The 17,759-nt window shown below is 39.8% G+C and overlaps 2 protein-coding genes across 3 annotated transcripts in view; one reads left to right on the top strand and one right to left on the bottom strand.

The window, feature by feature from the left end:
• bcar1 (BCAR1 scaffold protein, Cas family member) overlaps positions 1–10,438 on the top strand; it is a 98,392-nt gene extending 87,954 nt beyond the window's left edge. For both annotated transcript variants that reach the window (XM_017704206.2, XM_017704207.2), the window contains exons 4-7: positions 3,488–3,598; positions 5,228–6,421; positions 7,538–7,627; positions 8,313–10,438. In XM_017704206.2, the coding sequence (XP_017559695.1) occupies positions 3,488–3,598; positions 5,228–6,421; positions 7,538–7,627; positions 8,313–8,825 (1,908 nt within the window). In that variant the 3' untranslated portion in view covers positions 8,826–10,438. The remainder of the gene's footprint in view (positions 1–3,487; positions 3,599–5,227; positions 6,422–7,537; positions 7,628–8,312) is intronic.
• Positions 10,439–14,493: 4,055 nt separating this feature from the next.
• LOC108431187 (leukotriene B4 receptor 1-like) lies at positions 14,494–15,671 on the bottom strand. The gene has a single exon (XM_017704187.2). The coding sequence runs from the start codon at positions 15,539–15,541 to the stop codon at positions 14,546–14,548; it is 996 nt and encodes a 331-aa protein (XP_017559676.1). The 5' UTR covers positions 15,542–15,671; the 3' UTR covers positions 14,494–14,545.
• Between the last annotated feature and the right edge of the window lie 2,088 nt (positions 15,672–17,759).

Here is a 17,759-nt window from a genome sequence, read left to right as displayed (position 1 = left end):
GATTAAGAGGGAGAGAGAGGGAAAGAGAGAGAGCACAAGGAAAGAAAGTGCAAACGAAAGGGGAAGAGAGAGCATCAGAGGGAAAGGGAAGAAAAGGAAGAAAGAGGGAAAGAAAGAACAAGGAAAAATGAGAGGGGAGAGACTGAAAGAGATAAATAGAATGAGAAGAAAAAGACAAAGAGGGATAGAACAGGTAGGAGAAAGTGAAGGAGGAGATAAACAGAGAGCAGATGAGTGAAGATGACAAACACATGAGGAAAGAAGGATGTGGGAGAAAACAGTGAGCAGTAGAGGAGTGAAGTCAGTGGAGGACAGGTATCACTGTTTGCAGGTGTGTGGTGTTTGGTGTGTAGGACCAGGGGCAACACTGACTCCACTCTGAACAGCAGCACTAACCGCAGTATAGTTTATTTTAGGGGCATAACAGCCAGCTTAGGGCTGATGACTGCTGTAAATGAATCTTGCAATAACTTAAACAAGTACGCAAATCATCATATATCATTCTCATTTCTTGCACCTCATGATTTTTATTGTATTGCTTCACCTTTATTTAACTATTCTGTGCAGTCACTTTAGTTCTACAGTATCTGTAGTTAGTTCAAAACTGTATACAGCAGAAAAGACTGAACTTAATTATAGGCTTTACAGACAGAACAGTAAGTAATTAATTACATAGGTACATACCATGAACACCACTTGAAAACATTACTGTGTAGATTTTCAGTCTGACAAAGAATGCTGGGTAATATGCAAATGAAACTAAGATCCTTCAGTATGTGAGAACCACTCTCCACTAGAGCTTGTCCAAAACAGGGGGGGGGGTTACAGTTTGGAATTTGTGTTTCCAAACAATTGAACACAGAGTACAGTGTTATCAGAATATCACTAGCATTGTAAATTATTTTATAATTTATTTGTAATTCTATTACCATATGATGAATTTATCTCTTAAATGATAACTTTACAAAAGGAAAAACGTACTTTACTTTTAATATAAGTCAGTGTAACCAGTCATTTTGGGTCATTACTTTAGTTTATTCATCATGAAATTTATAATGTAATAGGTAACAGGTATTTTCAAATTATGTCAAAAACTGAAAAACACCAAAAATGGAGATACAAGGTTTTCTTCCTACAACTGCGTTATTTTGAATGCATCGTTATAGTCGTAGTTTATATATCAGCTACAGTGCATTACAGTCTAATGGTAAAATCACCCTCCTACTCACTGCCCACTGGCACTAAATGACACACATGTACATTTTCCATGTTTGCAAAGCTGTTCTTTGTCTCTCAAACTCACAAAGCTTCTTCACACGTTAAAGTCGTCTCTGGCTGGCGGAAAGCCCAGCGCGTTCTCATGCAGAGATTTTGGTATTCATATTCACATTTCTATCTCTTGTTCTCTCTAAACTCTAGGCCAGCCCACAGGCCCACGCAGCACACTGCACGGCATTGTTTGGGCAGGATTATAATTTATAATGTGTGTGTGTGTGTGTGCTAAGAGGATAAAGACAGTAGAAATGGCAGTCAACAACATATTAGAGCAATGAGACAAGTACATTGTAAAGTATTACACATGTGTACAATATATTCAGCAGTACATTCAGTTAGCTTTGTGACTACGCTCAGTTGAGTGCATGTGTGGCTATTTGTTTTTTCTTTTTTTTAAATGATGGTATAACAGGTATAAAAGTATGTATATGCAGATGTTCTCTTTGTTTGGAATATAATGAAACTTTAGTATTATTGGTTAGAGCACAAGATAACACTTATAGGGGCATTCCAGGCTAAACCTAGATTTTATGTTATTTGTTATGCTGTATTTTTTATGCAAAATCAATACATCCCTGCAATACATCCCTCAGCCTCATCAGTTTGACACAATTCACAACTTTTTCATGTTTTCATTCATCAGTATTATCTTTCCTGAATCCCCAGCAAACATTACAAATACATCATACAGCTGTTAAGAATATCGGTGGTGTCAACCAGTCCTGACTGCTATCCTAGCCACTGATCTATAGACCAATCTAGGCAACTAAGCAAGATGTAAAGATAGAAGAAAACGATTCTATCTTTATGCAGCACAAAATGGATGTGAGAGACCATTTTTTCAGCTTTTTTTATCTTGCTAACTTCAGCTTTTAGCTTGTCCTCCTCATCTGATGAGTTCCACAGTGTCTGAGTAATCCATTCATTTCCGTATGTAAAGCCGTAAAGGCCCATAGAAAAACAGAGTAAAAAAATTAACGCTAATCCTTTAGGGCTTCTGTATTTCTGAGTAGTCCATTCTCTCCGTTGTAATTATGATTTGAAGATTACCACAGGTAAACAGCTGCAATAATATATTCATCTTCTTAGTAGTAACATTAGCCATCTTCCTTCCTCCTGCACTCACCTTAAAGAAAAAAATTCAAAACAGCCCAACCCCAGAAATCAGCCCCAAAACCCCAAAACACTTGTAGTTTTTCAGAAGATTCTTCCACCCTCAAGGTGCATCATCATAAGGGACTTGTACTAGTCTTTAAACCAGAAAATTTCACAGGTCTACTGGGTCTACTATGTGGGTGGCAAGATGGTTAAATATTTCATTCTGCCCCAACTGTCCCTTTAATATGAAGTCAGCACAGTCCTTCGGGTGTGTGGGCTTATGAGTTAACGTGCATGTGTGTTTGCTTCTCAAGTCTGTGCTCTTTTACTCTTTGGCTCAGCTTTTTATAACCTGGCAGTCCCCTCTGTGTTTGCTGTTGACCTGTAGTGCGTGTGAGGTGTGTACGCAGGCCAGCGTGACAGGTAGCAGAGGGGCTGGTGTTGGGGGAGGGTGAAGGTTAGCAATGCCACTGATTATTTCCAGGTGTTTCAGTCTCCTGTCACGCTCTGCTAATCTCATGTGTGTGTGTGAGTGTGTGTGTGTTTAGGAGGAGTGGGTCTTCTATCGCGTGTATCTGCGCTCCCACTGACTCTTCATCCGGCTGCCTCAATAATCTATCTGTTCTCCCCGGACATGGACAAGAATAGGGGGAGGACAACAGGAGGAGAAAGGAAAAATATCACAGACTGCAGGATAAAAGAGTGGGGGGCCCTGGGAAGGAAGGGAGGGAGGGAGGCAGAGAGAGAGAGTTGGGAGAGAGAATTCTTAGAACTGCCAGTATATTTATGGCGGATTAAGCAAACACTCCCTCTAAAGTCTTATTTAATTAGTCACTTCTTTGATTAAGCTTGTGAATTATGTCTCAGCAGCAGCAATTAAGAAATTACTCCTATTATACTGCTTTTTTATACCCATGTGTGCGTGAATGTGCATGAATATTCTGTATACTGTTTATGATCCAATTATGTCTAATCATATTTGATTATGGGTGCACATAAGCACATTAAATGCCTGGATGAAAATGTGTGTGCAAAAAAACTGAAAGGACTGTGAGAATGTGTGCTTCTGTGTTTATATTTTGTCAATGACTGGACCTCTTTCTGTCTTAAACAGGTGTATGATACTCCTCCCATGGCAATGAAGGGTCCGACCAGCAGAGATGCACAGGAAATATACGACACACCTCCCAGTGTGGACAAGAACCAGCTGCTCTCCCAGCAAACAGTGAGACACACACAAACACACACACACATATACTGACACAGATCAATCAGATTAGACTCTAATGCAGAACGCCTAACATCTCTCAGCTGGAGAGCTTGTCTCTCTCACAAGAGACCAACTTATTCATTTAGAGCTATGTGGTGGTTGGAGCAACAGTGATATCTGATGCTAAGCTCTGAGGTTGTGGGTTATTGTGCTTAAACGCAACACTACACCCTTTGAGATCAAGCACATAAAGTAATTCAGTAGAGAACTTGGCTAGGACCCAGTATGTCACAGCTTTGGTCCCAGCTCATGCTACCTATGAGCAAGCCACTTGTTTTAAGGAGACTATCCCTGTGTCTGTCTAATATAATTTGCTTCTGTATAAGCTTCCATATCAACCTATATCTGTAATTATATGCATGATCTAATTCTCAGTTGTAAGTCTGCATATTTTTGAACCCTGAGAAAAATAAAAGGCTTTGTTTGAACACCCCTGTTCAAATGACTCTATACTTTAATGTGGCATTTTTCTGTTAATTTTAGTGCACAGTTTCTATTAACAGCATCTGTTTCTAGTTTACCATAATTGGGATAAAATAAAACATAAAATACAAAAGAAAATTTGCACAGGCTAGATTTCATGTTTTTTTCCTCCAACATGTTATTGTGCATTCATGTATGAAGAGGTATGTTCTCTGCAGAGAATGTGTACTTGTTTTTAAACGTGCAATTTGACTGGGGTGTCCATATGAATGTATATAATATGTACATTAAAAAATTAAACAGCTTGCTAGCTAACACTCCTGTCATGCTGATTTGTGCTGTTATAAATGAATGGCTAGAATTCTTCCTCCAGCCACCTAATATACCTAAGTAATAATTGCTCCAAGTTCAGGCACTTGCTGGTAATGCCAGATTAAGGAACAGTATAAACATTTTAGAATATTTAAAATATCTCATACACACATTGTTGTTATTGAAGTAACGTTAGTGTTTAAAGGCCTACTTTGAGATAAATGTTACTGTCTAGTGGTAGTGGGTGACATATCGGTTGAAATTCTTTTTAAGGTATTAGTTTTGTCATTAAGGCTATACTGATATGTGAATAAATGCAGATAATGTGACATACAGGCTGCACCATTTAAGGTGTAACGAGAAAATTTAAATAAGAAGCTAGCAGTTAAGGAGCTGACTGCACCTTTATACCATTTTCCTGCACTCTGAGAAGCTGCTGGTGTGGACTTTACATACACTCGATCTTGTTAGGGTTAGAAAGCAATGCTGACATCTGTCCATATATTGTTTATTTCTGTTTTTACTATTTTGTTTAAGAAATTTAATTTACTTGTTCAATATGGTTCTTATGAAGAGAAATCCAGAATAATATGCCATTGTTATTCTACAAAAAATGTTTACATAAGCATTTAAAATTTTAAGTTTTATTTGAAAACAAAAGCATAAATACTGTAAACTGTGATGTATATCAAAACCAACAGTAATCTTAATTATAACATGATATGAATTTCTGCCCATATCACCCACTACTGCTGTCAAACTTTAATATCTCTTCAGTTTGATTTAGTATACCTGTGTTTCAGTAATTCAGTACATTCCAACTAAATCTGACTTCCATATACATTCCAGGTTTATGACTTCCCCCCATCAGTAAGCAAGGATGTTCCAGATGGTCCCATCAGGGAGGAGACATACGACGTTCCCCCTCATTTTGCCAAAATGAAGAGCCTCGATTGTCATATTGAAGCCACTCCAGAACCACAGATTCCTGAAGATGTGTATGATGTGCCACCTCCTCCATTGGCTGGGAAACCCCAGTCTGAGGCACAGGAGATCTATGATATCCCTACCAGCCTGCGTAAGACCGGCCCACAGGAGCAGCATCCTGGAGATGTCTATGATTTCCCCCGCGAGCGCCCGGCTGTGGGCGAGGAGTCAGGTGATCACGTGTACGATGTGCCCCCTCAGGTAGTGCGTGATGCAGCAGCTACTGAGGAGCTGACAGTAAGCTTCAAGCGCCTGTCAGCCTCCAGCACAGGTAGCACACGCAGTAACCTGTCCACCTCTTCTCTGGACATGGTGCCAGTGCGGGACAGCACCGTGCCAGGACGTCTGCTCCCCCTGGACCTAGAGCAAGCCATGGAGCGGCTGTCTCGCCTGCAGCAGGCTGTGGAGAGCTCAGCCTCACTGCTTATGTCCTTCATCAGCGGAAACTGGCGCAGCCCCACACAGATGGAGTCCAGTCTGCCTTCCATCCGCCAGGCATCCGAGCGCCTCCGTGTGGCTGTCCGGGACCTGCTGGAGTTTGCACGTGGAGCTGTGGCCAACGCCGCCCAGGCCACTGACCGCACCCTGCAGGCCAAGCTCAACAAGCAGGTACAGAAAATGGAAGAGGCCTTCCAGGGCCTGGTTAAGTACACTCAGGCGCTGGACGCCATAGGCTGGGCACCTACTGCCCTCGTAGCAGCACCACCAGCTGGCAGTGGAGGGGATGACCTGGACCGCCTGGTCATGTGTGCCCGTGGAGTGCCTGACGACACCAAGCAGCTGGCATCCTTCCTGCATGGCAACGCCTCGCTGCTCTTCAAACGGACAAACAAGCAGCAGCAGTTGCCGCTGCCACCAGTTCCACATGTTGGAGATCAGCTGACCAACAACAACAATGTCTCAGCCTACCAGACAGGTGTGCCGGAGAGAGCCAACATCCAGTCCCGTCCGCTGCCCTCACCGCCAAAGTTCACAGCTGAGGAGGAAACTCCTGACAGGCCATACGAGACCACAGAGGAGGGCTGGATGGAGGACTATGACTATGTGCATTTACAGGTACTGGAGCCTATGACAGCCAAACTGGACATTTAACCATCACCAGTAAATAAGTAGATAACATATTGGAAAATATTTGACTGCAAATGCAGTTCGATGCTCTTTCCATATACGTTTAACCAAAATCATGCAAGCCACAGGCACAAGCGAGTTTAGCTACAGCCATACTCTAACACAGCTGATGCAGCTAATCAAGGCTTTCAATATGATCTGAATAATATTGCCAAGTGCGACAGAAGTAACTGTGCAAGAAGATAGATCTCTAGTAATGGGTTGGACACCATATAATTTACTGCATCAATTACAGATAGCATGGGCACATGACTGTCAAAACGGTACTGCAACAAAAACAAACCTGTATGAAACAAATGTGATATCTTCAGCAAACATGCATGAATATCTATCAGGATATCACATGGTCCATTAACCTCTGTTGGCAGAGCCTAAGACTAAAGCAGGGAGAACGCTACAGTTCTGTGGCTGATGCGCATTGGCTATGTTTTCCCTAGGCTGTATTTCTTCACTTAACATGGTTCCAAGCTAAGCTATGTAGGATGCAGGTGCTTCTCACATGGCTGCACTGCCGTCAGAGTTAGCAGTGGTCTCCATGCCTCCCTCATGTGGGCTCAGCTCCTAATCCCCTAGTGTAATGCTTTAGGTGTCATCATCAATCACTACTAAACGTGTGTTGGCCTGTTTTTCATAGCCCAAATATATCTTCCCTCCTTGCAGCTGCACTGGCTTTGCTGTGTGGTACTGTCAAAAACTACACACAGCAGCAGACTTAAGGTTTATGCAGCCACAGAGATGTTTCCTGATCTTTGTCCACCACTGCTGTGATAGGGTTTGTTGGTTTTATGCATTCAATTGGCAGCTGAGAAATGGCTATGTGCTTTTTCTTTGCTGTGCCCACACTGACCCCTTGTGGCTGTGATGATGACATCTGCCTCAGCACCAATACTGCTTCTTACTTTAGGCTTCTTTGAAAAAGTATAAAACTTTATGTGTAAAGTGATGGGGAGATGCCAGGTATTGGGCTGGAAAACATGTTCAAGATGTATGATACAATAGTATTACTGGTTGAAATGTGAGTGTAATGTGCTTGCTGTTTCTTAGGGTAAAGAGGAGTTTGAAAAGAACCAGAGACAGCTGCTGGAGAAGGGAAGCATCAACAGACACAATAAGACCCAGCTAGAGCAACAGCAGGTTAGTCAACATGACTTGGCAAATGATCAGAAAACGAGGTGGTCTGTATAATGTAATAGTATACCTTACCTCATAATTAACTTCTTTTGTGTTATGTTTAATTTCTATTTCAATCTGAAATGATCATTTTTAAATGCTGTCAATTGTGGTTAAAATCTTGTTATTGGGTGTGTGTGTCGTTCAAGTGTATGATTAACCAAATAATCTAAAATTACACTGGTACATTGCAAATAGGTCAAATTATCTGGCTTATTGATTTTCATTTTACTTGATGTTTATTAAGGTCTATTAAGCTGTGTAGTTGAAATCTGTTGTTTGTGTTTAATTAAATATTTTTTTGGCTACAATATCTCTTCCTTCCTTCACTGAATACTAGATCATTAAATCTTGTACTGAAACTGATTTTATCTTGGTGTTACTGTACTGGTACTTGTGAAGAAACCAGACTGCAGCTGTAAATTATTCAGTTTCAGGCTTTCTCCTGCAATGTCTAGATTCAGGAAATCTAACCTTTCAGTAAGATAAAATTATTTTAAAATACACTTAAAATTATCTAGCTTGGCCTGTGGCTTGGATAGAGTATGCAATACAAATAATACCCCTGTTAACATGATTAGCAGTAATTAGGCTGACTGTCCAGCTCGTTTAGTAAAATACTGATTATTCTCTGCCTTTCATCCTGCAGCTCAAACAGTTTGAGAGATTGGAGCAGGAAGTCAGCCGGCCGATTAACAACGACATCTCGGGTTGGACCCCACCTCCACACTACCCTCCACCGTCGCGCAGTAAGCTGTGTATGGGCGACCGGCAGCTGTTGCTCTTCTACTCTGAACAGTGCGAGGCCAACATAACCACGCTAACCAATGCCATTGACGCCTTCTACTCATCCATCAACAACAACCAGCCACCCAAGATTTTCGTTGCCCACAGCAAGTTTGTTATCCTCAGTGCCCACAAGCTGGTCTTCATTGGGGACACACTCTCCAGACAGGCCAAGTCCCCTGAGGTGCGCAGCAGAGTGGCCCAGCACAGCAACGCGCTCTGCGACAAACTCAAAGACATTGTGATGAGCACCAAGACTGCAGCCCTGCAGTACCCTTCTCCAGGGGCAGCCCGGGACATGACAGAAAGGGTACGGGAGCTGTCCGGCTGCACCCAGCAGTTCCGCATGGCCCTCAATCAGCTACTGGCCATGTGAGGCCCATATACAGATACTGAGGCATGGAGTCCCTTTCAGACTTAATGGATATTTTAATGGATCTTTTCCATGCCTTGTGCTTTTATTCCCAAAAGGACTAAAACACTATGACTGGGCAGTGCCATTGGTTGTAAATTAATTGATGTAAATATTGACGCTTCTGTAAGGTGCATATTTGGGTTGAGGGCGGGGAATAGTGGGACAAAGCAAGAAGGTGTGAACCATATCTCTTTTTTGGAATAATGGATGAGAGAAAACGACTGAAAAGTAGTTTTTAGATATGATCCATTATTATTATTATTATTATTATTGCTATAATGTAATTATTGCTCTGATTATAAAAATTGTCAGCATTATTATCATGCAATGTTGATTAAGGATGTCTAAACTTTCAAATGTGTATGTAAAAGTACTTAATGCTGTTTTTCATCAAAGATCGGTGATGAGGATTTTTCATGAATTTGCGTGTTTGCATGAGGAAGGTGAGGGCAGCAGATAAAGACATGCAGTGCTTCAGACTCTTAGCGGAGGAGCTGGGTCAGGGTGGCTACAAAGGCATGCTGGGCTACATTAATTCAGTGAGCTCTACCTGCTATTAAAATCTTCTAATAAAACATTCATAAATGCAGGAGACTGTCAAAGACTTGAGCTTTGAATTGGAAGACCAGATTAAAACAGAAACATGTGGAAAGAGTAGATAACTTTAACCATCAACATTTTCCAAAGCACAAAGCTAAAACGAGTAACTCCTCCCAGAATGCTTGCTCACCACTTTCTCACTCCTCCTTACTGTGTTTGGACAATTGTGAACAGGTTCGTTTTTGTGAGTTCCTGTGCACTGTTACAGATCTTTCCTATGTTCTTGATACGGTTTCTGTTCCTGTCGGGGCAAACTTCCCTGCCAAAGCTGCTCTCCACAGCAGTACCATACCCTGCTGGACAGGGTCATCATGGCCAAAGGGTTCTAAGCTTAATAAAAGTAACTGATAGGAGATGCTTCTTTCTGAAGGCACATTCTACAATGTTTATGTCTATAACAATGGCAGATCTGTTCCTACAAAGAGGCTCTTTTTCTCTCCAGCTCTTTGTACAAAATCACGCTTAACCACCTCAAATGCACACGCTTTCTGTATTGAAATGGTCAATTTTATTGAACCCCCAAAGACCAGCTAAAAGCAACTGTCTCTCTCTGTACTGTAATGTGGCAGCAGCTATTCTGTAGAGTCACTCAGCATTTTCAGATGTTCTGTCAATGAAATTCAAAGCTGAGAAGCCCAAACGTCTGCCTCAAACTTTTTCCTTGCCTTCTAACACCCTGTTGGTTGTATTCTAAATATCAGAATATGTCAGCAGAAGTAGTTCAATGAAATTTATTATATCTTTAAGTACTGCAACATGTTGTTGTGCATATAGTCAAAATCCCTATCCAGTTAAAAAAAAAAGAGTACATTGAAAAAAAAATAGTGATCTGGTATTTGTTGTAATGTTATTCTGTTCTCAAATCTGTGCTTAAGGGATTGAAACACATTGAGGTAATATGTTAAGAACATACTGTAAATTGCATAACTGGAAAATATATGTTTAATATATTTTCATTAAAAAAAATAAATCAAGGCATCCTGATCTCTGTTGAGTTATGATTCAAATGTAGTTAAGATTCCAGTGAAGTGATCCCAGATGAATTCTGACTATTTCTGGGGCTCTTTATTTACATGGGTCCACTTCTCCCCCTGAAATCCACAGCTACTGGGGAACCACATACCTTCAGGGTTCAAACAATTCACGTTGCATGATGGTGTGAATAAGTTATTGGCAGCTCTACATGCTGTAGATCCTGCCAAAGGAAAAGCTTGTCTTAGGAAGCTTTTAGCTGATGGATCACCTCGAAGTGGTTCATTGGCTATTCCAGGTGAATTAAAATCTTACCATTGATGAGCAAATGGTAAAATCAAACGGTTGATCAGAATCTAAGTAGTTGTGAAGAGTAAACTTGCTGGGTTTTCAAAATGTCAAGTTTCTACATCATACTACTCACATGGATTAACATCTCTGGATTACTCACATGGATTAACATTGAAGCTTGAAGGTTAATTCCTGTTTTGAACTATAATTTTATTGTCGGAACATGACAAACACTCACCAAACAGTGGAATATTTCACTAATCTGTCATGGGACAGTGGAAGAAAGTTTTTGGTGAGTTGTAACAACAAACGTTAGCTGGCTCGGTAGGTCAGTGATGGACCACTCCTATCATCACTCCTACCACATCCAAGTCGGAGCATATCTCAGTATTCAAACACCACCTAGCAGACGACTGGATTTCTCTATAGTAGTTTGAGGGGTAAACCGCAATATATCAACACCAGTCAAACAGCGTCCTCCTTTTAGGTATGTTTAAACTGAAAGCGGTGCTTTTGTGTCTTGTGACAGATTGTTGCTTCAATTTAGCAAGCTGCAAAAAAAAACACCTAGCCTGGAAAGATAACGTTCTCACGCTTTCCAACGCCTGACAGCTTCCTCAGTTTACTTTCATTTAAATCAGGGCTGTAACTCACATGAACCCACTTCTTTCTTTCACTTTCATTGCTTGTGAATGCACTAATACTTAAACATGACTGAGCGATGTAACAGCGCTTTAGCTGAGGGGATCAGATGTAAAGCTTGATAGGATGTACAGAAAGAGGTGAGTTCACTGTAGGGCAGTTGCACCACTGATCTCGTCACTCATGCTTAATCACAAGAGAACAGATTACTGGTCACTCCATAGCTGGAACCTGTTCGTGATCTGAAACCCCTTGTTGACACTAAATATGATGTTTTATATTTGTGCATAAAAATGACCTTTTGAAGGGGAATTCCACTGATTAATCAACATTAAAGAAGAACAAAGTCATTCACAGATTTGATGTGAAATGAAGCAAAACCTCAGCATATTTAATGCTTTGAAAAACCTCCTCACAGTTATATGAACTGGTTAGGAATGCACTGATGACTAAGATGTTGGTTTGTGATAGTTCTGAGAAGGTTAAAAATGTATTTTTAAAAATCCATTCATGGTGGAGAGGTATTTGCCATCATCAACATTGCATATAATGACACTAGTAGGTTAACTAGTAGTCGTGGCTAGTAAATAAAATAGCTACCTTTGCACTGTGGTTTGAGGTGATGGTTAATTGAAAGCTTGTATCAGATCAATGGGTGTTAATCAGGGTTTTCATGAATTTTTAACTATAAAGAGTAAAGGATTAAAATGATTCTGTGGATATGATTCAGATATGATTCAGATATTATTCAGATACGGTTTGTATACTTTTATGGAATCATATTAAGATATCACTCATAATTCTGTGTTGATTGAAAATGAGTACGGTGTATGTGTTGTTAATGTTTTATAATAAACGTCTAATTTAAAGTTAACTAGAATGATATCTTGGTAATATGCATACACACATTTTCTAAACTGCTTATCTTGCGTTGCGGGGTAATATGCATAAATGGTTATAATTTGATTGAATGTTTGATTGTAATTTAATTATATGCTGTTTAATATTTGAAGTCTCTTTTATCTTTGCACAGGGAAACGTAAAAGGTCATAAAAGTCTTACAAAAGGTCTGGACTTTTAACACCTCCCATCTGATCAAAACATACAGTATCTCACAAAAATCAGTACACCCCTCACATTTCTGCAAAAATTTTATTATATCTTTTCATTAGACAACACTATAGAAATGAAACTTGGATATAAATTAGCAGTCAGTGTGCAGCTTGTACAGCAGTATAGATTTACTGTCCTCTGAAAATAACTCAACACACAGACATTAATGTCTAAATAACTGGCAACACAAGTGAGTCCACAGTGAACATGTCCAAATTGTGCTCAAAGTATCAATATTTTGTGTGACCATCATTTTCATCTAGCACTACCTGAACCCTCTTGGGCATGGAATTCACCAGAGCTTCACAGGTTGCTACTGGAATGCTCTTCCACTCCTCCATGATGACATGATGGAGCTGGTGGATGTTAGACATCTTGCTCTCCTCCTCCTTCCGTTTGAAGATGCCCCACAGGTGCTCGGTTAGGTTTAGATCTGGAGACATACTTGGTCAGTCCATCACCTTTACCTTCAGCAAGGCAGTTGTCATCTTGAAGGTGTGTTTGGAGTCGTTATTGTGTTGGAAAACTGCCATGCGGTGCAGTTTCTGAAGGAAAATGTAGTGTAATGAGACAACTAATGATCCCATAATGTACCAACATGAAGTTCTTTTCTATATTCACTTTTCATGCTACTGTTTCACTTGCTGTTGTCTTCCTTCTGGCACCATCTTGATAACTGTTCAAAATAATAATGACATAATAATTATATATATCATAATATATCATTATCTATTGTTGGAAGAAAACCTCCATTTACTTGTATCTCCTTTTAACAATAGTTCGTTAAACAATAGGGGGGCACCATGAAGCCATTTCTCAAAAATAAATAAATAAATGAATCAGAGGTTACTGATGAGACCAAAGTTTTTTATAATCATACATACAAACCAAATTATGTGAATGACGAGAATGCCTTTGCTGATTTTGTTGAGGCTAAATGATCAATTTAATTTGTTAAATAATAAGAAAACAATTGCTTGTTACTGACTAATACATGAGAATAGAAGCTTCCTTGTAGAAGTTCACAGAACAGAACAAAACACTTGAAGAATAACAGTTGATTTCAGTTTTGACACAAATGCATATGAGTTTTAGATAGTTTTAGATTGTTACCGTGAACAACCAATAGTGAAGCACTTTCAATTGCTGAGTAATACTGCAGCTTTGCCCATTAAAGGCTGGGCTTCAATTCACACATAGATGGTAAAGTGGCTGCCTATAGAAAAACTCTTAATACTCTCAGAATAAAAGATGCTAAACTGTCACTCTGGGTATCTCCTTAAGAGTGTGTCTTCAGTAGGCTAACACTGATTCCATTGAAATTGCAGTTTGTATACTGTAACTGACTCTACACACCCTGTCTTCACTCCAGGCTTTTTATTTTATTGATCAGTTATGCGACCTGTCCAGGGTTTATCCTGCCTTCCGCCGATGACCGCTGAGATAGGCTCCAGCACCCCCCCCCCCAGCGACCCTGAGGGAGAAGCGGCTTAGAAAATGGATGGATGGATTGATGATCAGTTATGAAACATTTGGTTATGAAAAGGCACAAATAAGTAACTTTTCCCTGGGAAAAACTTATTTAAGGTGCATAGTTGGACCTTAAAAACCATTTGTATCTTTGAGGGTACATTTGCATTGTTCACATGTTGCACAGTACCATTTTTCCATGTTTGGTTTAAACAGAAACACAATAACACTGCCTTTGGTGATAAGACTGATCAAAATATACACTCACATACATACACAAGTGTTGGACACCACTGAATTGAAAGACAGCATGGCTTCCAGCTGACAAAACCATCGCATGTGACTGTTATCTACTTTTGAGGTATGTCTATGACCACTTGTCCTTTTAACAGGAAACCAGACAAGAACAGAAACCTGATCACAACCCCATTTAAATTTAGGTCAAAATAACACAACAAATCGCACAAGAGACTAAAATCATTTGACTAATGAGGATGCACACAAATATTGAGGAAAAATACATCTTTAATAAAAATACATTGGTGAGAAATATAATGAATTGTTTGAAGTGTTTATGCTGGCAGAGCACAAAGTTACTCTAAACCTTCTCCTTGGCTGTGTAGAGAACTCTTGACTTCTGTCTTATTTTCTTGGTTATCATGCTTTTTCTTGATGATTCCTAATGCAACAGCATACAGGAAAGGGTTCACGCAGCAGTTAATTACCGCCAGAGTCTTACTCAAGTCTCCAGTTGCTCTACGGAAAAATTTCAGGCCCTCATAGACGGCTGGAAAAGATGCTTTAGTCAGGGTAGTAGCTACATCGATCACATTGATGATATGCACAGGGGTCCAGAAAAGAAAAAAAGCTGTGACCATGCTGATCACGAGCCTTCTCATCCTCTTCTTTCGCTTTCTAGCGTTTTCACCTCCTCGAAGCTTTGTCTTGTTTATCCAGCAGTAAGATGTCAGTATGATGGAGAAAGGGAGGATGAATCCGAATATGACCTCAAGCAGAAGAATTATAGCTTTTCCAGAAACTGAGTCTATGGTCTTCTGACACCGTGAAAATCCTCCCTTAATTGCAACACCTCGAGTGAAAAAATTAGGCAAGGCAAAGATGATCGCCAAACCCCAGAGTCCAATTAGCAGTAAGCGCCTGCGACCCTTCTGCAGTCTTTCCAGTTGTTTCTGATTAGGAGTTTTTGACTTTACAGTATGGTAGTGGTGCACAGCCATGAGAGTGATCGTCAACACGCTGGCGTACATAGCACAGTAGATCAGGTACATCAGCATCCTACAAGGCCAAATGCCGAGAGTCCATCCACAGAGTAGACCATACATTGCAAAAGGAGCCAATGCGAGGGTCAAGGCATCAGATACTGCCAGATTGAGCATTAGTTTAACTGTGAAGCTTATTTTTTCATTCCATTGATGAGCGATAGAGACGATCACAGCAATGTTGCTGGGCAAACCCACCAAGCAGCACAAGCCTAGGACCACAGAGGGGCCTACCTGTTTGGCGCCCCAAGTGCTGTTGGTGTCATGAAGACGACAAGTGGAACTGAAGCTAAAGTTGAGATGATCCATGTCAGGCTGAAGAAGTCGAGAAAATGTGTCACTTGGTTGTAGGGTGGTATCCAAAGCCAGATGTGCTGCACTCTCCAAAGCTGTGATACCTCTGAGCAAATCAGGCTGGTGTATTGCTGGTAAAGCAGCTGCTTACTCCTCTCATCATTTCCTGAATGCACTTAATAAACCACTTCTCTCAGACCAAGAACAGAGAGAGAAGTGGCTAAAAAACTGAGCTAGGTGTCTGGATCCTTCCTCAATAAACTGTTTGAAGCGTTGACTTGGCTTTGATATTTGTGTTGATCTATGAATCGTCCCCATTTTTAAAAAATATTGTTACACGTGTTTTCCACAGAAATCACAATTTTAAAAATGACAGAAGTGATTGTGCCTTTGCCACTGTTGTGCTACACATTGCATGGTATTATTTTACTTAGTTTTTTTTTAAATATCGAAATATATTTGATTCTACTCTCTAAATCTCAAAATAACTTCATGACTGTGTCATCTACAAGTTTTTGGGGATCATCAGACACCTTCAAGAAGTTAATTAAGCAGCACATTTCCAACAAAGCTTAAAAAAATGTGACAACAAGAACAGAGAGGTGAATAAGCTCTTAATATATTTATGTACAAATTTCTCTCAAACATTTTACAGAAGCAACGTCTTTTATTCCAAAAAAGAGAGCAAGGGACAGAAGAAGCAACAGAGAAAATGAAAGAGAGTATGGAAGTATAGTGATGAAGTTCTTCAATTGTGAAAGGAGTAATTGTACCACAGGTCATTGCTCATCCTTGACCTTATTACAGAGAATATCCTGTTTGAAGAAGGACTTGAGAAATGCACTTACAAGGGGCTACTTTTACTTTCATAATAACTTTTAAGAATTTGCATTTTACTTCAGTAAGGAATTTTACCATCTCTGTTATTTATAACAGTACTGATATATTTGTCTCAAGTAGTGTGTGTTTCAAAAATGACATGACTCACAAAAACAAAAAAACAATTAGAAAAATGTTTTTTGGTTCATTATTGAAAACAGTGGATCCAAACCTAATGATGAAGTACATAGTAAAACTCCACTGTTGTCATTATTATTTCATTCTAACCGTTCCTTGCTGTTATTTGCTGACAGTTTTCTTCATGTAATTTGCCTTTTAATATGTTTAATAAAAATTCTGCTTATCATTTGTATGTATCTCATTTTTTTTATACTCATCACCTGCTCCACTGCTGCTTCCACAATCCCCCTACCAGGAGTCTAGTACAGGCTTATCACTCATGAACATGTCCACTACTGAAGAGATTGTGCAGTTCAGTCATCTGAGATTAATAACTGGCTCATCAAATTGATTTATCAGTCTACTCAGACCATAGCGGGAATGTCAAAGTTTCCAAAGAAACGGTCAAATTCCTTATATATATATATATATATATATATATATATATATATATATATATATATATATATATATATATATACACACACACACACACACACACACACACACACACACACACACACACACACCGGCCACTTTATTAGGTACATTTGTTCAGTTACTTGTTAACACCAACAGCTAATCAGCCAGTCACATGGCCATAACTCACTGCATTTAAGCAGACCGAGCATCAGAATGGGGAAGAAAGGTGATTTAAGTGACTTTGAGCGTGGCATGGTTGTTGGTACCAGACGGGCTGGTCTGAGTATTTCAGAAACTGCTGATCTACTGGGATTTTCAGGCACAACCAGCTCTAGGGTTTACAGAGAACGGTCTGAAAAAGAGAAAATATCCAGTGAGCGGCAGTTGTGTGGACGAAAATGCCTTGTTGATGTGGGAGGTCAGAGGAGAATGGGCAGACTGGTTCGAGATGATAGAGAGGCAACAGTAACTCAAATAACCAACCAAAATCTCTGAGGAACGTTTCCAACACCTTGTTGCAAGTATGCCACGAAGAATTAAGGCAGTTCTGAAGGCAAAAGTGGGTCCGACCTTTTACTAGCAACCCTAGTTAGGGTTGTACCTAATAAAGTACCTAATACTAGTTACTAGTACCTAATAAAGTGGCTGGTGCGTGTAAATATATAAACATATATGTGTGTGTGCGTAATTTTCTTCTTCTTCTTCTTCTTCTTATTATTATTGTTATTATTATTATTATTATTATTAGTAGTAGTAGTAGTAGTAGTAGTAGTAGTAATAGTAGTAGTAGTAGTATGGAGTCTTTTATTTT

The sequence above is a fragment of the Pygocentrus nattereri genome, chromosome 7, assembly GCF_015220715.1.
Source record: "Pygocentrus nattereri isolate fPygNat1 chromosome 7, fPygNat1.pri, whole genome shotgun sequence".
NCBI classification, from domain to species: Eukaryota; Metazoa; Chordata; class Actinopteri; order Characiformes; family Serrasalmidae; genus Pygocentrus; species Pygocentrus nattereri.
This window is presented reverse-complemented; position numbering and strand designations above follow the sequence as displayed.